Source organism: Diabrotica undecimpunctata, chromosome 3 (genome assembly GCF_040954645.1).
Source record: "Diabrotica undecimpunctata isolate CICGRU chromosome 3, icDiaUnde3, whole genome shotgun sequence".
NCBI lineage: Eukaryota > Metazoa > Arthropoda > Insecta > Coleoptera > Chrysomelidae > Diabrotica > Diabrotica undecimpunctata.
This window is the reverse complement of record NC_092805.1, coordinates 245,408-266,331: the sequence shown is the minus strand read 5'-3', so window position 1 is coordinate 266,331 and position 20,924 is coordinate 245,408. Positions and strand designations below refer to the sequence as shown.

The window sequence follows — 20,924 nt, the reverse complement described above, 5'->3', positions numbered from 1 at the left end:
GGAGAAGGATGGATTAACTGATAAAAATCAGAGACAATGATGAATTATAAATAAAAAAATCCTCACATACACTTTCCGCCGACGGTGGCTTATTCCAATTTATGTTACTCCTCTTGAGGTTTTGAAAAATTTGAAAATTCTCCGTTCCTTGGGCGTTTCGCAACTCCTGGTCTATGGTAGCGTAAGTATCGATCGGCCTATGCCTTATGTCACTGTCGAATGCATGACTCGATTGAGTGTTGGAACTCGAACTGGGGCTTTGGTTTCCAATGCTCAAACTGTACACAAAGAAAAATGTCAACAATTTATATTTATTATATATATATATATATATATATATATATATATATATATATATATATATATATATATATGTGTGTGTGTGTGTGTGTGTGTGTGTGTGTGTGTGTGTTCGTGAAATTTCCGCGAGTTTCCGGGTTGAATAATGTTGGTTTTTGGAAAAACTATTGTTTTAACAACGTTTCGGCAATGCCACAGTTGCCATCGTCAAGTCAGTTTAGTTCTGCGTCTTCTAGACGTTCTAAGCGACTGATAAAGTTCTCTTCGAACATCTAGAAGAAGCGGATTATAATTAGTACTGTACATATAACATAGGCCAAAGCGTATCCAAACAATGGGTAGACACGTCCATTAAATCGCATAGGGATGCATTTGTTCGTGGCCTGACTACAGGGTTAAAAGCTCCTGCAGCTCGTGGCCCTTGTTTTGTCCTTCTACATGCAGGATGTGAAAATGGCTTTGTTAATGGAGCTGAACTGAATAAAGAAATAAAAACGTGACTAAAAAAGTAAAATCACCTAACAGTACTACGGTCTAAAATATCAGTGGTCTTCTAGTAAAACATGATTAATCCTGTCAGATTTAAAAAACGACAACAAAGGAGACATGACGCGAATTAAAAATTCGCAAAAAGTAAATTAACATACCTATCGTTCGAGAGAGAATCATCGGAGTAGCAGGAACTTTTGTCGGAATTTCTCCTATGAAAAAACTCCTCGTTTGCGATTTGGGCTTCGATTTCTTGTCTTTTTGTTTCGTTTTCTTGGCTGGTCTTGCGACCGATGCCTCGAGTTATAGACGGGGAGTTGTCAGCCGGTTCGGAGATTATAAATTGGGGGAGTTTCTGAAGTCTTTGGTTGTCCAGGCTGTCCATGGAATCTTCGGAAGTGTCCGAACCAGCCACTAAGGTTACCTCGCTTCCTGAAAGAGAACGCGATATCTCGGTCAGACAATATGTTACATTTAAATAATATGTTTATTTATAATTATGTTCAATGTTTTAACGATTCAAACAATTTAGATGGACTTCTTTATATACAAAGGTTCATTGAGTGTTTCGATATAATGTTATAACGTTATAAACGTCACACGTCTGTTATTTTTCTGTAAATCATTATTTTATTTCAACTTCTTTTGATTTTATTCATCTGTTAACCTTCTATTTTGTTTTACCATTTCGTTTTTGGCGCCCAACTTCTCTATCAACTAAATATTTTCTTTAATCATTCTTATTTAAATTTTCAATCAATTTAGTTCAATTCTCATTTATTCTTTGTATATCCCCTGTATTTACACATCTTATGCTAATTTTAATCTAGTTCCAAATTTTTTTTCGTGTTTGTCAAGTTTCAAATCAACGAATTTGGAAGGGAGAATTTTTTCTGTATCCTTTTAATGTATTTAAAGTAGAATTTTCTTCCAGAAACCCTTTTTTATTAGTTCATCTTTCATTGGGTTTTTCTTTTATATTAGATTTGTCTTGTCCCCGTTTTTGGTGGAACTACCCACGTGGTGCTCACAACTGATTATTAAAGAAATGTTAGCTGCGATCACGATGGTGAGAATACATTCAGCCTCTCCTCCAGAAGTATGTATTATACAGGGTGTCCCTGAAAATAGTGAGTTCGTTTAAGGTAAGGATATAATACACAATTTGGAACAAAAAAGTCATCTAAGACTTTTTTCTAAACTTAACCGTCTCTAAAAAAAAAATTTAATCGTTTTCCATCTACGTAAATTTTTATTTTCAGAAAATTTATAATCTGGCAACGTCATACGCAGTGAAAGCGCTGCTGAATAAAAATTCGTTTGTGATTTGGGACATTTAACATACCACTCCTTGTTTATTTACTATTCAAGGTTGTTGACGTCTGAGGAAAGGTAGGTAATATCTGCAAAATAATTATTTCTTGCTTTAATAATGTTGCGTTTGCTATTATCTGAGTTAATTAAGGTTTTGGATTAAAGTTCGAAGTTTTAAATAAATTATTATTTTTACTAGGTAAATAAGGCATAATTTTAAACGAATTGTTAAAATGTCAATTATTTACAATAAAAAACACTTTATATTTTAACAGAACTAGTACTATGTATTTATTAAGCTTTAAAGATGTTGAATGCCGAGGGTTTTAACTGAATTACGTAGTTTACAGTTGAAATTAAATACAACAGACAACGTTTAATAATTCTAATTTATTTTTTTACACTATTCTCGGACTATCAGTAATTTGTTTACTTGTGAACTAATATTTAATTAGATACTTGTACTTACTTGAGAATAATTATTAAAATAAATGTTTAAAGTGACGTCCAACTTACATTGATATGACGAATCCAATTGTTAACTAAATTATGTCAGATAGTTCCTGCAACATCAAAAATTCGTTCCCGTAATTCAGCTTCTGTGTCGATTTCATCTCGGTTATATAAACTAACGATTTCAGATGTCACCAAAAATAAAACAGTACATTGCATTCGAGACTTCGTGGTGGCCACAGAATGGGTCCATTCCTACCAACGACGAGGATAAGTGGTATCAAGAAGATTTTTAACAGCTCAGGGTAAAATGTGCTAGGGAACCGTCGTAAAGAAACCACATTTCACGGCGTGTTTGCAAAGGCACGTCTTCAAAAAGTACCAGCAACACATCTTCTTCTTCTTGCTTCTTGTATGTAGGCTTTAAAGCCTGTTTCCTCTTCAACATTAGCCTCCTAAATTGTTTAAATTATCGCACCATCTTTTTCTTGGTCTGCCAATACTTCTTCGTCCATTTGGTGACTTATCTATTGCTATTCGTACTATCCTATCCTCTGCCATTCTACTAATGTGTTCGTTCCACTCCTGTTTTCGTTTTGTCATCCATTCATTCTCTGTTGTTTCTAGTAGTCGTCTCGTTTTAGGTGTGTCAGGTCTTGTCTCCGCCGTGTATGTTAATATAGGTCTAATTGCTGCTTAATAGATTCTTGTTTTTGTATCTTGTCTTAGGTGTTTGTTCTTCCAGATTGTGTCATTAAAAGATCCCGCCGCTTCTACTTGCTTTTAAGATTTTTTGTCGTACCACTTCAACATCTCCGTAACTAGTTATATCTATTCCCAGATATCCAGTACAACATTTTGTAAGAAATCATAGTAGGCCTCTCCAGTTAGTGTTCTGAATAATTCATATGGTCCTATCAAACGATTGTTAATTATTCCAGCCCTTAAATTAATGCTAAATTTTCGTTGAAAATCTGTCCTACGTATTAAATAATGGTTGTCGTCACTCCATGTGTGGCAGTTATGAAAATTATACACACCGTTTCTCGTGAAACATGCTTCATCCACACATAACACTTTAGATGGATTCAGGTTCTCTGACGAGTGTATCTTGAAACCACCTAGAAAATGTTAATTTTAGAGGAAGATCACCTTGTTTTAAATCCTGTACTCTTTGATAGTGGTTAGGATTTAGAAGTTGTTCCCTAAATGTTCTATGAAAAACGTTTTTTGACATTCTAATATACATAAATTTGGACAGCTAAATTACTGTTATAATGCGTTTCCCCATAATCAACATATCATGGTACTCACGAATCGAAAACATTTTCGCGGTGACACTAAACATCATTGTTCCAAAATATCCGTTTACTAAAGTTGTGACTGGCTACGTTTAGATTTTCGTACTGCACGTAGTTGACAGATTTCTTTTTGCATACCAAAATGTATTTTCGTTTTGTGGTCAAACGGTTGAATTTAGAAAAAAATGTTATACAGACTTTTCTGCTCTAAATGGTGCCTTATACATATACCGTCAAGAAACGCACTATTTTCGGGGACACCCTATATAGTTGCCGTAAGTATATTTTTACATTTTTCTTAATTTGTAAAGCTTAGGCAAGATTTGCTTTTTGTTTGCACTAAATTTGATTTCTTTATATTAAATAAATATGACTAGTAGTATATTTACTTATTTGTCTCTGCCAAAGTTCTCAATGTAAAGTTTGCTTTAAAATAAGACCCACCTACACCTGAGAAAGAGATAGTCGTAGCCCTAACAATAAAATTGACAAATCAACTGTAGTTTTACAGTTATATGAGTGAAGTATTGTTTTATTGTTAAACGATTGGCACCCAATAATCCTGGTGATTGTTTTATTGTTACAGTTATCGTGCCCCACGTTGGGTGCCAAATTTTGGCGGGTATTTTAAATATGTGCAAATATTTTTTATATCAATACATAAGGCGAATTTTCTTCCTAGATACTATTTTCGAAACTCGTCTAATGGGTTTTTCTATAGTACATTCCAAAATGATTGATAGCACAAATTTTATAGCAAAGGTCTAAATACACTAAATACAGGGTTGATCAATGGAGAAAAAAACGTCATAATTGATATCTTCTTATCTGAATTTTCACTTATGACTACCTCGACAAAACAAATACAATACATCATAAAATGCAAATGAGCAAACCCAAAGGGATTAAGCAATAACTGAACGCCTCAGTGACGGAAAACATAAAATTACTATAATATAAAAAAACTAAAATGTCAATATCACATACTCACATTAATTTTTATAAAAATCCTAAATATTGGTTTCGGACATCATCATCATTTTCTTCATTTCCCTCAGCAACAATAATTGGTTCTATTGTTTCCTCTATTAACATATCGAGTTTCCAGACTCTTTCTTCCTCTGCTATGACACGTCTTACAGCTTTTTGCCAATTGTCAGATGAAACTTTATAAAATGGAGTCAGATAATAGTTGACGAACATCTTGAAGTTTACATGTTGTTATTTCTCGCGACTTATCCCTTCATTTGAGCCCAGATTGGTTCTATGAGGTTGAGTTCACAGTGATAAGGTGGTAATCGCAACACTTTAACTCCATGTTCTTTTGCTATTTCATTTACACTACACTTCTTAAATTTTGGTGAATATAATTTGCATAGCTCTTTTTTTTTGAGTAAACCTCTGCTGGAACTTATTAGCCAATCCAAGAGCTCTTGCTTTCTCCATTTAGTGTTAAGTAACGGTTCCTTTAATCTTAAAGGTAACTGGCATTGACCATGACTATACGAATCCTAATTCACGTAAAGTTTTCCACAATCTATATCTTTGAATGTTTGTCAAAGATTCGTCTTCATTAATGTCTACTCAAACTTTATCCAAAGTAGGAATCTTTTTTTGTAAATAAAATAAATGAACTTTTCTTCGAATCGATTGTTTCACAGTATCGTCTATATGAATGGGTTTTCTCCCTGTTGACGTTTTAGGTGCTTCTGTAATACTTCCACTCTTTCGTTGCTTTAAAAGTTTATAAATAGTTGCTTCTCCAACTCCGGGCATATCTGAGCACTTAGAACGTATACTCTGAACAGTACTTGTAAAATATACAAAAGCATCATGTACATTTAACACTAAAGTTTTCATTGGCAAGGTTAAATGACATTTTAATTTACAGGAGTAAAATTAGACGTTTGTGACATTTTTACTACACATGTTCACTTATTAATATCGCTTTTTATTATAGAACTAACAAGGGCTTTACAAACACAACCTGTTAATCTTAACTAAAATAATTTACAATCTGCAAAACACATTCGGCAGCTTGGAAATTTTATCCTCTTTAAGAAAGTTGAGGGCTTATAAATAGATCCTCTCCTTTTTGGAAAATATTTTGTACTTCTAGAGATTACGTACTTATATAATTTCTTGATTAAAATATTTTATTTTAAAAAATCTCCTTCGCCGTTTTATGTTATATTGGGTTTATTCCACATGCAATAAAATTTATGCTGTCAATCATTTTCAAATTTACTATACTAAACCGAAAGTTTTCCCATCCTTTTTTTATAATTCTCCATACATATCACTTTTTCTAGGTTCGTTGCAACTTTGGCTGCATTAATCATTAATATGTGCAAATATTTTTATGTTAGTAAATAGGAAAAATGAATATCTTCCTAGATACTATATCAAAAACTTGTTTAATATATGTTTTATATCCAGTTTTACAATTATCGAGTCGAATAAGTATATTGTAAACAGTTATTTGGTACTTTTTGTAAGTTTGAAGAGATTTTTTATTACCAAGACAATCCTTGGAACGTTTCCAAGAAAAAATCGTTACAGTGTAACAAGCTACATACATTTATGATGAGAGATAGTCAGATTCGTGTTGTCAATAAATAATTTTTCAATACTTTCTATAATTTTGCAATTTTTGATAATTCTAAGCATTTAAAAATACCATTTAAGTATGTTGGTTATTTACAAGATATTTTACCTTGAATATTATTTACCTTATTACACAATCTTCATCCTTCCATTAAACCGTCGAGTCTAATAGCTCACCCTTTGTGCACATACCGCCTCACAAATGAAACCTGCCACTTTCAATTAAGTAACATTTTCCAAATGGTTACTCTACGCGATTCATGTTCCTCGATAACCGACACTTACCTAGGACATCCGTTACCGATATCTGAGGGTGACCTTGCTCACTTTTCGGACAGCTCTGCACCGGAATTTCTTCTTGGATCATGTCGAGACCGGGGCTTCCTGGATTGCTGATCGGCGAATTCGTGAGACTCCTATGGCCGTGAATGTTAAGAATGTGCAGGTAGTTTTGAGGCGCTTGTCCACCCATGTAGGATATATTCGGTGCGAACGTGTCCATTTTCGATTCGTCGTGTAGTTGACTGCGCATTTCCATCTGAAGGCTGCCTGATGGGATACCTTGGGTTATGGAACCCGTACTAGCTGTGTTCAGGCCACTTATACCTAAAAATAATTTTACAATAATATTTCACACTATATTTCTAGTAAAATACAGTTAAGGTCGAGGTAGCTGTCAAAAGAAAGCCCTCAACTAGCGGAATTGGACCCATCTTCCAACTTTGCTGATATAGATTTAGATTAGATTAAGAGAGGTGGCCTTTCGGCCTATTCCACTGCGACCTTTTCAGATCTATTGTGGTCCTCTAGTCCTAGATAACATTCTCTAGCCTGACCCTTTTTATAAAGTCTGGTAGCTTCGAGACTGTACCTTCCATGTAGCTATTTGCCGGTGGATTTTCTTCTCCTAATGCAAAAAACCGCACATTTGCCAGACTGTCACACTGACATAAAATGTGCTCTGCTGTTTCTTCTTCGAGGTGGCAGAATCTGCACAGGTCATCATCTGATAATCCCATCAGCTTCAAGTACCTATTCTTGCTGATATATATATATATTGCTGATATAATAAAAAACAATGATTAAACTTCGATTAGAAACTTTTATCTTTCACTGTACAACCTCAAACAACGTCTCGTGGTATAGTTGAGTATAAAACAGTTACGTATCAGTGGAATGGCAAATTTAATTTAGTGCTTTCATTTAACTTTTATGCATAAAGCCGTCTCATTGAGGCACATAATAATTACATTATAAGGTGTCCATATAAGTCCATGAAAATGAAAGTATCGTCCGCCAATGTACTTTCTAAGCCAAAGCTATGTTCTATGACTTTAACTGACACTTTTTCTGTAAATTGGCAATTTTTATGTCATATTTTTGTTTTTTTAACTCACTTTACAAAAGTGTATCTACGATTTATGATTCTGCAATCTCATTTGCCCTAACAAGTGAAATACGAAGGTTGATTTGTTTACTAATACCACATCATACCCTAAAGGGATAATAAAAGCTCTCCCAGGACCCTCCAGATATGGATTATGGATAAACAATAAATAAAAACCAAAGAAAAGGAGGTTTAACGTAAAAAATGGGGATTTAATAAAGGAAAATTGGATGATATCAAACTCGGTTAATCAACAATTTCCGAATTATACTGTGAGAAATGTTAAATTTTAGAAGATTGTATATATCGGACCTGTAACTGAAACACTATCTATGTATATTGTGAGTGGTCTGTAAAATCAACGCGATTTTAGTGTAGAGGATTGTAAATAGATGTTAAGAAGCAAATAATATACACATAAATAATCTTATTTAGTTTACTTTGGTTTAATAATTAATAATAAGAAAAGTCTCACCTTGTGTAATGGACGACACACTACTTCCTTGTGCATTCTGCATATACCCTCCGAACACTGGCGAGGTATTAGGGCTCAATAGTGGATTCAATATTGGCGAATTACTACCGGAATATAACCCCAAATTTGAAACCTGGCTAAACACCGACGGTCCAATCGGCGAAGACGTTAAATTCGTAGTAGTATAAGGCGACGAATGTAACGGGCTTCTATTGATAGAATCATACGAATACGTTGGACTCCTATTGGTGGCTTCGTATGGTCCGTAGCTGTGTTGCTGGTAGTTTTCGGGAGGAAGGCCCAACGTTGGGTCTATATTCGAAGAGAAATTTTGGAGATCCTGCATCGTGGACGACTCCGGAAGAGTTTGATAGAACTGGTGGATGGGGGATGTACATTCGGACATGTGGTGGCGTAATGGTTGCTCTGACATAAACTTTTGGTGAATTGGTGAACCTACAATAGAACAATATTTTGAGGTAACTGGATGTACCAAGTTGTCGTTTGTATATCATAAATAGATAAAATAATAAATCAAAAACTGTTTTGAGTGACATTCCTAGGAATTTTTATCCCTTAAATGAGTTGTTTAAAATATTTTAATCCATATTTGAAAAGAAATTCTAAATAGGATAATAAATTTTTTATTAAAAGCATTAGAAAAAAAATGGTTTCTTGCAAAATTGATACACTATGCAAAAATGATATGAAATTTCATATGATGAAATTATGATATGAAATCTTCAATAAAACTGAATTTAAATATTGATACACTTGGCTAATTTGGCTTGTTATCATTGATACACCTGAAATTAAATCTAACAAAGACCAAGCATGATACTTGTTGAACTGGAAGAAGTACCAGTTAGTATGGGATAGTAAGTGATAAGAAAAGTGGAAAAATATATTTACTTGGATCAACTAATAAATTTGAGCAGAAAAAACCAACACGCGGATGTAGACTGAAGAATCTGCATGACATGGGCTGCCGTTGGCAAACTTAAAATTATCCTCGAGAACATCTTCTTTACTCATCTCTCTCGTGTCATCTCTGCGACGAAGGTTGGCAATCATCATTGTTCATCGAGAACAATAATATTCCCATAAATGTCAAGGCAGAAGTTTTCAATTTTTGCGTCATTGAGACCTTGAGTGATGACATACGGTCTAGAAACAATTACGTTGACCATAAAAGAGATTCACACAGCGCGCAGCGGAACGACTTAGGCTGAAAATAATTTTTAAAAATCACGTCCGCAATGAAGAAATACGTAGATAAACAAGGAAAGAGTATGTAATACAACTTGATGCTTCATTGAACAAGTGGTCTTCGGTAGGAATATTGAATAAGTGCGGGGCGACCTGCAAAAAGACAAATTAAAATGAAAACTCCAAGGGAAGGCTTGCGTCCAGGAGTGAACAGTCAAGGGCTGCACTATTTAGCAAAGTCAATTAATGCCAGTGAAGTTATTGCTGTTGGAGTTTTACATGTTACAGATTTAGCGTCCAACGTGGGGCGCGATGCTACACCTGAGTGAGCTAGTTACAGAACCGTTTTGAGACGAAATTTTATTGGAAATCAATATCGGTACATTATTTGATATAAAAAGCGAATTATTTTCATACTTTGATGACCTCTTCAATCATCAGATTGCATCAGTGATTAAAATATTGATATTCCTAATTACATCGATTGATTCAGATCTTGCGAACTAGAAAATGCTTAATTGTTTTAAGTAAGATTACCTGGGATAGATCTAGGTGGACTGTTCCTCGCAGAAAGACCTCTTTGAAGTCTTTGTTCCTGAGAAGAAGAACTCAAGGTGCGACACCCGCCGGCGGAGCCTTCACTTCCTCTCCTAACTGGTGAAAATCGATCCAACGATTTTTGTTCTCTACCTAAAAAACAGACAAAGATCCACTGAAGAGAATATGTACAATGTTTCGTTTTATTAGTTTCTGTATTAAAAATTAATAATATTAATGGTAAGTTAACAAAATGTTTCACTTTCGTGATGATTACCGAGTAAATAAATAATTGCAGAGCATAATGCCGTGAGAAATTCAGTGCAGTCGTAGTAGAGAGAGTTCTCATGCTCAGTCACGCTCACTAATTCTGCGAGATAAGTACGACCAAGTGGAAGTTAACGGCAGCTCAACATCCAGGTTCTATATTTTTTTGAAATTCACTTTGTCTTCTTATCGATACCGTTTTTTCTTATTTGAACCTGTTTAGATGATTTTTGCGAACAACAGTTCTACACAAACTTTTTGTTATTAATGTAGAATCGGGTCTTAAATTAGACTTTGCTTAATAGCAACTTAATAGTTGCTGGGTGAATTAAGTAGCTCTGTAACTATCAGTGCCGGTCCCAAGTCCGGATAAAGGAGGAGGGTTTGCGCCAGGAATGGCATCCAGCAGCTAAAACCATGGAAATAAGGAATATGGAAGATATTTTAAGAGGCTAGGGGGTTCCCCGTAAACGACGCGCGTAACCCTTGCCAAAAGTGAGCTAGTGCTACTCTTTAGAAGACGGAAGGGGCCAAAGAAGCTGGTCCTGAGAGTTGCAACTCAACGTCGGAAGCATGACAGGTAAAGGAAAAGAGCTCGCCGATTTCATGCAGGGGAGAAAAATTGGTGTACTTTGTGTTCAGGAAACTCGTTGTATAGGTAATAAGTTAAGAGATCTTGGAGATGGGTGCAGTTAGTATATACTAGTTCGAACAGTTACGACAGAAATGGAGTGGGGATTATGTTGAACAACGAATGGAAGAAACATCTTATTGGGAACACCCACAGGTAGGGTGTGAAGAACAGGAAAAGGAAGAATTTTGAAGGGCCCTTGATTGCGAGATGCTCGAGATTCCTGTAGACGAAAAGTGTTTTATTGGAGGTGATTTGAATGGACATATTGGTACAAAACGAGCGGGAATAGAAAGTGTTCATGGAGGTTTGGGGATGGGAATAACAAATGATGAAGGAAATAGTGTGATTGATTGGCATCGGATTTGGCTGTCAATATTACGTTCTTTATGAAGACTGAAGACCAGTATGTTATCTATAGCAGCGGGGGAAGGGAAAGTCAGATAGATTTTGGCTGTGTAGAAGAAGTCAGCTAAAAGAGTGAGTGTTTAGCTAGTCAACATCGACCGCTGATAGTAGATACGGACAGGAAAGCAATTAGAACAGCAGAAAGTAAAGTGGTGGAAGTTAAAAGATAAGGACTTGGCAATAGTCTTTAAGAGTAGAGTGCTGGAAGAGCTTGAGGAAAAAAATACGGTAAATGACTGGTGGAAAGCCAACAGTAAAGTTGTGGTACGAGTGGGAGAGGAAGTGCTAGGAAAAGACCTAATAAACCAAGCCCATTTGCAAATTTTATTGGTTTCAAATCAATTTGTCACAGTACAGCCTATAACCTTATATACCGACCATAAAACACTAGAAATCAAGTAGTTAACACTCAATAACTAATAATTTTCCATAAAACTTGGATACTAGCGGTTCCTACTGACGTATAGTGCTTCGCATTAATGGTTCGAACGAAAATACTTGTATACAAGTACGCTGCAATTTACAAGGATCTAATGCAAGACATACTTTGTGTATAAAAAGAAAACAGACTAAAGGAAGAAATAAATGAGAAAAGAAAACTGTATAAACAGTGTTAAGAACATAGACGGGACACGCATCTTCAACAAAATTATAATTCAAAAATGAAGTGACTGCAGCAATAACAAAAGCTCAAGCAGAAGCGTAAAAAATCTATAGGATGATTTTGATTTCAGAAAGGGTAAAAAGAAGATAGATAAAATAGCAAAACGTAGAGAAAAAATGTAAAATACTTTAATCATATTAAATTTAAACTTGAGGCACATCTCTTCACTCCTGTTAGCTAGGCAGTTACCTAGGCAAAGGATAATATTTATGTGGGAAGCGCCGTTATTAAAATTGGTTATTATGATGATAAATCTTATAGACGCTTTGTCGATATATACGACTAAAAACTTTTTTTAGAAAACTATTCAATAAATATTAAAATAAATAGTGATATTTTCTATTTGAATGAAAGCAAAACTTAAAAGCAATTATCCCAGCTTTTCCTTTCGGAATGACCACCACAAATCTGTTATAAGTTCTGTCACCTATTTAGTCACTGGTGATTTAGTCAAACAAGCCCAACGTGTGAAAACATTTTCGTTGGTTCCCATTTTAGCCAACCAAAACATAATTAGTATGGACAAATTTTTAATAAAACAATTTAAAAATATCTTAGAATATCAATTACTTATTTCTTAATTTGATGTTCTCATTACGCATAAGATAAATCCGATAGAATAGAATTGAAATAATTCCTGTAATGACAATGAAGCAAAATCTTATGATGTAAAATGGTATTTATTTACTATAAAATTTAAATTATCCAAAAGATTTCAGAACATTTTCGGTTCTATCAGCTAAAACATCTTAATTGAAATTAGCCACATATCAATAGACTATACGTTTAGATAAAAATATTTTTACTTTACTTTACTTAATCAGTAGACCCATTTGTACCTTTCGGTGTTGGGCCATGAAAATATTCAATTCTAATAAAGTTCTGACTGTCACAAGTTCCAAAGTCTCCGCCAGATGGCGCATTTTAATTTTAAATTAATTTAATTGTAGCGGCCTATATCGAATGGAGGATGACTCTGTGCTCTTATGCACCGTTGTCGCTCTTGGAATCTACATTATGGACTGTCATGGTTCAGCTATTATCCGCTAGGCGGCCATTGTGTAATGTTCATATGACTACCAGCGTAGAGAAAATCAATGTGAGGCGTACAAATAGTGCAATGTGACATTAGGCTTAATTCTTCTTTTTTTTTCGTCTGTAATCTGTCATCTTCAAGTCTTATTTTTCGTCTTTTAACTTATCTGTCAATTCTTCTATTTCATCTGTCAAGTCATGTGTCTTTTTCTTTTCCGTCGGTCAAGTCTTCTTCTTCTTTCACGCGATAAGTGCCAAACGCCAATTCATATGGTGACTTGAATTTTATATACGGGTTGTGTACTGCAGCATGCCAAAAAAGCCGTGATGACGTAATTGCTAAACGCCTTGGCGTAGAGTTGTGCGGCATGTCACATGATAGGGTTTAACGAATATAATGCAACTATTAAGGCTGTTCTTCTTCTTTCACACAGCAACACCTAAACGATGTATCACGACGTGAGAGAGAAATATCTTCAGATACACCCCAGGAAATATGTCTTTTATCCGTCCTCTGCTTTACTCGCTAGTAAAATCATTGGAAAATTATGTATATGAGATATTATTATAAAAAGTAACCCTGCATTTGATTTAAAAAAGTAGCATTGACGTTGTTATTGGTCCGATTGTGACGTACGAAGGTTCGTTGGAAAGGGGATTGGACATCAATAAACTTTTAATAGAAAAATTAAATATGGCGACATTTGCCATAGAGGCAATACATCGCATCTTCATTGTTATTGGTCAATCGTGAAGTACAAGACGTCAAATAAAAGTAGAGGGGATGACAAATGTAAAATATGTAAAACTTAAACATGTATCTATTGCCAAATGGACATATTATATTACATAAAAGGAGAGCGGCCGACGAAAACAAAGAAATGGAAAAATTAAACACGGCGAATTAGTACAAGAGGACACTATATAATATCTTCGCTATTATTAGTCTGATTTTAACGTACAAGGTGTCAAATAAACGGTGAGTGGTCGTAGAGGGTAACATAAAAAAATTAAACATGACAATATTACCAAACGGGCACTAGTATTATATTTACGTCGCTTTTTATCTAATTTTGGAGTGTAATGTGTCAAATAAAAGAGAATTAAATGTAGGCGATTTTTTAATAGAAAAATTTAACATGATGGCATTTTTAATGTAGTATTCTAGCATATTCCTCAATATATATATATTTATTATATATAAAAATACGAGATATTTAAGAGCATTTTGCAAATCGATGTTAGAGGATTTTACTTTAAGGGAGCATACAGATCACTGCTCGAAAAGAGGACATTAGAGTCATATGGGTGATATCAGCCAACAAACTACAACTTGAGTTAGTTGGCTGGTATCCTGGTTGGCACGGCATGGTTTCTGAATACTTTCGGTATGTTGCGGTGTGCGTTACTTCATCATTGTCCCTTGTCCTGAGTGTTTTCAAAGTGTTTAGATGATTGTTACCCTGGTTTTGTCCTGAATAATGTCACTGTGTTATTTCGTTCCCGCCAAGAACATTTATTTCGTGTTGAGCTGTACAATTCACAAAATAATTACTGCCTTGGCTGAGAATTTGATTAAAATATTCTTGGATTAAACATCAACAGAGGACGGCAATATCAAAATCGGTTTCTCTAATATTTCGTTCAACTTTTAACTTCGAATTTCTAAATTAAAAAATATATATACAGATTTTAAAAAAACATCTACGACGTTTAGCCTATACAACATCTAAACAAAAATATAGAACAATACATTTTACCTTTAATAATATTAGGTGGTTGAATGATTATTATGAAGAGATCACAATGGAAACATCGTTCATTTTTCATAAAAAAGGATAAATAATTCACGTAATAATTTAAGATGCTCATGAAAATAAGAGAATAATGTTTGTATGTTCGTACCCCTTTTTTGTACAACACTGTACAATACCGTCAAGCGCACTTAAAAGGACGCCGATGCCCAAAAGATATAAGCTCATTAATAAAAATTCAAGAGTGTCTGAAAAACTGTGTAGAACTTGTTTCGTTTCTTTTGCCAGGGGATTCTTCTTCATCCATGACACCTTCTGGCGGTATTTTTCCTTCGATTATTATAATTATAGACCCATAAAAAATCGTAATTAAAGTGGGTTGTGGATTTTACATTTAAATGGCGATAGTTGGTATCTAAAGCATTTTGCAAATCATAAATGTCAGTGCTAGACATTATCATCTATCTTGTTTCTTGAAACGATACGTTTAATTAATAATACGGTATTAATAACATATTAATATAATTAATAAGTAATTTGAACTGAATCAAAGAAATCTGAATTACCTACATTTCAGCCTATGAGTCAATCATATCTTGTTTTTGAAACGATACGTTTAATTTAATAATACAAAAAATATTAATTGCATATTAATAAATAATATTATTATAGTTATTTAACCAACAAGTGTATTAATAAGGGCGATTAACAATTGAGATATTTTATCGCGTGAGCGAAGCGAGCGCGTTAATGTTCGAGATTGTTAATCGCCATTTTAATTCACGAGTTTGTTACAAAACTTTTCCGTCGACCGTACTTTTCAGAAATAAAGATATCTTAGTTTAAATATTTATTTACTTAACGATAAACAACAATTTTTTCAGCTTTCATTGACTTTATTCAAAGTTTCCTTAGTGGTAGTTTTATTATAGTAAACATTAGTATTCGAAATGGTACAATTACTGAAATTAAAGGAAGATATTGATAAATGATTATCTGCTGTATAGCATTTTGACAAATTTATATTTAAGTCTTCTTGGACCTCCGTAGAAGGAGAATATCATGGCTGCGGAATTTAAGAACATGGTTTAAGAAAACCTCAACGGAGCTGTTTCGAGCCGCAGCGAGCAAGGTCATGATTGCCAATATGATTTCCAACATCCGAAACGGATAGGAACCAGAAGAAGAAGGACCTCTGTAAATTCTGTGATAGAAGAAGTTAAATTCTGGTGGAGTTAAATTAAACTCTTCGTCAATATCCATCCTTTGATTTTTCAAATACACAGAATTTTAAACAATAAAGTAAATAATGACATACAATGACAGATAGTACTAACAGCGGCTACTTAATTTTAAATTAATTTTTTAGTGGGAATATAAATAGGTATATGTTTGGTTACCTACACCACAGGTCACTGCCAATCGCAGAGCGTTTAATTTATGCAAGCAATGTATGTTGTGTTGCCTATAATAAAATCGTTCATTAATAGAAAATCATTCATTAATAGGGGTCATTAATCAATGATTTTGAGGGTGTTAAAATTGATCATAAATGGACGGTCGACGGAAAATATTTTTTCCGCAGAATTTTAATTTTTGTAATGATAAAGACTTTTTTAAAAGATTAAGATTAAGTAAACGGACAGTGATCTATATTCTGAGAAAATATTGTAAATAGTTGTTAATAAATGATTATAAAAGTAGGTGTATACGCATTTTAATTTACTTAGTTTAGGGATTCAATATTTTCATAATCTTGATAACTAAAAAATGGACTAATTAACATTTTTCATTTATTTTCATTTTATTTATTTATTTTCATTTTATATATATATATATAAAAGAATCAAAGTAAGTATACAAAATATCCAGAGTGTAGTAGGAAATTTTCAAAACTTTCAATAAATCTTCTATATAAATTTATGAAATATTGATTTTTAAATGCTGACAATTTCGTGATACTTCTTGGATATGGTTTTCTAGGTACCTACCAGGTAGAAATAAATAATTCTGTATTCTTGATGAGATAATAGAAATAAGTTCTTACAAGGAGATTCTGATAAAGCCATTTTTAAAAAGTCCACTAAACAATCCAATTTCTATAATGAATTTCATATTAGAACCAGATATGCAACATAACTTTTTATGTATAGAAGACAAGGTTTAGGTACTATTCCATCCATTATAAGTGGCTGTAAGGTTGAAAAGATTCAACCGCTCTAATCTACATTAACATTCTACGAGTATAACCTAGCGAGAGATCAAAATTAAGACAGTTTTGAAGATGAATTGCTAAATGAAGACATTACTGAGTTGAAGATGTTTGATCTAACCTTATATAATATTACAGAATATTATTCCAAAAAAAGTTGGCCTCAAATTTCTAAAATTAATTTTTTCTTTTTAATTATATCAAATTCCATATGTCAATTTTCATTTTAAGCTTCCTCTGTGTAAGAACACAGGGATCAACCCTCGTAATCGATATTTCTAAATTTTCTATATGGATTTTCGTTAATAATCTTTTTATAGTGTATTGAAATTGTAATAAATTATTTATTTTATAATATATAACAAATAAACAGAATCACTCAATTTAAATTTATCATTTAAACTTTGAAATGTTGAGCTACGAGGGCTGATCGATATGTTATCACGCAGAGGAAGCTTAAAACGATAATGGAAATATGTGATTTGATATAATTAAAAAGAAAAAATGAATTTTGGAAAAGGAAACGTTGAGTTCCAACTATTTTTAGTATTAAAATAGTAAAACATCAATAAGTATTGAGAAGCGAGATAAATTAAGAGAAGATTATGACGAAAATATTAAATTTGAAAATGAGACCAAAATGTGAGTTTAACAACAGTAGAATGAAAGTGTTTAAGTATCTATTAAAACACCCGACCCCTTTAAAATCGATAATCTACAAATTAAATCCACGATATAATAAAAAACTTATATATCTCCTATATCGATGTTTCGAATGTGATCTCCGTAATATGGTTTCTACGGCTGAAACAGCAGCGTAGCTACCTACCTTGAAGCTCTTGGACCGTGGGCAACGGAGGTTTGTGCCTGGAGTGTTTGCGTGTAGGCAATATTGTGGGCATATAGTTGCGATTCATGCGTGCTTCTACTTCCATCACGACTTCGGGCGGAATTACTAACAAAATACGCATGCAAAATTATATATAAAAAAAACAAAGAAAAAGAAAATAAACAACAAAACATAAGTGGCTATTTACAATAATTGCGGAAAACAGAAAAAAAAGGTTAAGAGGCACATTTAGCAGTATTATTATAGAAAAAAGATAAAACAAATTACAGATTAAAAAATTTGATAGTGTCATTAGTAAAATCAATTATTACAGTTAAAATATTTATACATATTAAGGGATATTAAAATAAACAAATATCATAAACTAAAAGTGTTTCCTTTATCTTTTTTCTATCAAAAAACCAATATCAAATTTATGGTGAAAACAAAAAACGCACATAGAAAAGATCCGCAAGCTAATGTGAAGCAACTTACCTGGACGTTCTGTAACGGTAAGGAGACCGGTACGCCTCACTCTAGTTCCGGTAGAGGGAGCCGAGTGAATAGTGTGTACATCTTCTGGATTCGCCATGGTGTGGCGCTTCGTATTTCCTCTACTTTGCATATACCTTCAATACAGAAATATATTAAACCTAGTTAAAAGATGAAATCATAAATATAGATATAAAAAAATGTAAAGATAAATGTTAAGGCCGTTACTTGCTATTCTGGGCATAGCTACATTCCAATGTAAAAGTTTAACCCAAAAATATGGCAGATATTGAGATAATTTTTTTTTATATGATAGGTCTTAAAACATTCTTCTGCACTAACTCTTTATAAATTAATAAATTGTTTGAACAGTATTTTTTTTTTCATTTTTTTTTGTTTAAAATTTAGTACTTATTAAATGGACAAAGTTTGTTCAGATTCAGACTATTGACAAACCAGAGTATTCATAGTTTTTACAATGGGTAGTTCACGAAGATGTTTATGTGCCCCACGAAAAAGTCGATAACAATTGGCGAAATTGTATGTAGACCAGTGGTAAGGCCTATTATTTAATTTAATTTTTTGTTTGAACAGAAATATTTTCTGTTGATGTGGCATTTTCCTTCTAAAATTTTATAACAATACTGTTGTTTTACTATTTGCTTATATAATAATAATGTATTATGTAGAAACAGCGTAAAATTTCGCCCAATTAGCCGGTATATTTTTTTATATTTCAATCAGAATCTTTCTCTTTTCTTCTTTACATGAGCTCAGTGTAACATCCAAATATTTTGCAATAAATAGAAGAGAAGCTCATGGCTAAGTTTTATGTTACAGCCATGGAATTAATGTTAGCTGCTGGAAACGTAGAAGAAAGTCTAGCACGAGAATGGGGTGAAGTTGATCCAGAAGATAACAAAGCTGTTATTACTGTAATATCTGATCACGACACCAAGATCACATAAGTCCGTATTTTCAGCCAATTCGGGTGTGGATTGTATTTTAGGAAAAAGGACTAATAAGCTATTGTACTGAGGCGTAACAAACAAGTATTGTTGTGTGTGTGCGTCAAAAAATACTATTACTCAACAAGTATGTTACGAAAATTATAACCGTACTTCGACTGCGATGGAAAGTGCAATTGTTGTGGAAGGCTTTACACAGAGCCGTACGGCAATAAGTTTAATAAAAAGCGCCACCAATAATAACGCCGAAGCATCAATTCTGATATTGCAAAATTTGTTGGAGGTAAACGAGTAAATCACACCAAGAGAGGTGGCTATCAGTTAAAGTCTTTGGCGTCAGCAGTATCATATAATTCACGGGGAAATTATTTAAATAATATATTAGAAAATATAGCAAAAGTGCAACTGGTTATTACCAAAATTATTTGCTCAAAAAAAAAATGTAAAAATGGGTACAAGAAATAAAAAGACAAAAAAATATATTAAAAAACAAACAAGTAATAATAAACCTGATAAAGACTATGCCTTAAATGTAGAAGAGTTAGTTAAGCTGTCGGATGAAGACTTCGACGCTAAAGAACAAGAATTTTTAAAAAATCTACAAAAAAATATCTCACAAAGAACAGATTTTTAATAATACAACGGCTCAAAATAACAGTGCTGGGTGTATCGAACGTCAGCAATGGTCAACGTCCAGTAATTTCAGTAAAATATCTAAATTACGAAAAAAAAAACACACACAGAACTAAAACTGTGGAAGCAATATTGAACTAGATTTACAGAATATGGAATTGTGAATGAACCCAAAGCAAAAAAAATGTTAGAAACAATTTTAAATATTAATACTGAACTATCAAGACCTTTCATACATGATGAATATCCCTTTCTTGCAGCTAGTCCTGATGGTTTAATAGGTGACTTAGGCATAGTTGAAATTAAATGTCCATATAAAGCAAGTGAACTTACGCCTAAAGAAGCTATTGAACAAAAAAAAAAATAAAATTTTGCCAACTAATGGACGGTCAATTTTAGTCTACGAAAATTATAATTTTCCATTTTCGGTAAACTTTAATGTACGTTAAAATTCAGACAGCCAATATTTCCATAAAAAAAAGTAAAAAAATTATGTATGCACCTTTGTTACATTGTAACCTTATTAATAGATAATATTACTCTGATCTGTTATACTAATTATCCATAACACCGCTATAGAGAAGTTTATGGTTTTATTGTGTAGCCCCAAACCTGTCACTTCAGGGGGTGTCCCGGTTGTATAATCGGCTCGAGTAAAAGATGAAATCATTTTTGAGCTGGACTTGGGAGAGATATCTGAGCGACGCTTAGAATATTACTTCATGAACAGATTTTGTTTTCGTAAAGAAAGACATTTTTAAAATAGAGATAGCCCACTAAAATTTACCGTTAGGATTTTCGGGGATGTGCCTTAAGATTAATCGTTAGATATTTAAAATAAATAACTTGCTACTATTTGAGTTAAAATAAAACCAGTAACAAAATTGAGGTTGACCTATATGTTATCACACAGAAAAAACTTCGAAACCGAATGGAAACATGAAATTTGTGATAATTAA

The 20,924-nt window shown here is 33.2% G+C and overlaps 1 protein-coding gene across 3 annotated transcripts in view; it reads right to left on the bottom strand.

The window, feature by feature from the left end:
• LOC140436327 (uncharacterized) overlaps positions 1–20,924 on the bottom strand; it is a 74,134-nt gene that overhangs the window by 1,865 nt on the left and 51,345 nt on the right. Inside the window, exons 11-17 of one of the 3 annotated variants that reach the window (XM_072525043.1) lie at positions 18,368–18,501; positions 17,873–17,998; positions 10,073–10,225; positions 8,327–8,782; positions 6,750–7,070; positions 948–1,221; positions 71–278 (exon numbers count right to left, since the gene is read on the bottom strand). In XM_072525043.1, coding sequence (XP_072381144.1) covers positions 71–278; positions 948–1,221; positions 6,750–7,070; positions 8,327–8,782; positions 10,073–10,225; positions 17,873–17,998; positions 18,368–18,501 — 1,672 coding nt within the window. Of the gene's footprint in view, positions 1–66; positions 279–947; positions 1,222–6,749; positions 7,071–8,326; positions 8,783–10,072; positions 10,226–17,872; positions 17,999–18,367; positions 18,502–20,924 lie in introns of all 3 variants that reach the window. The other 2 variants (XM_072525046.1, XM_072525044.1) reach the window with 2 other exon arrangements.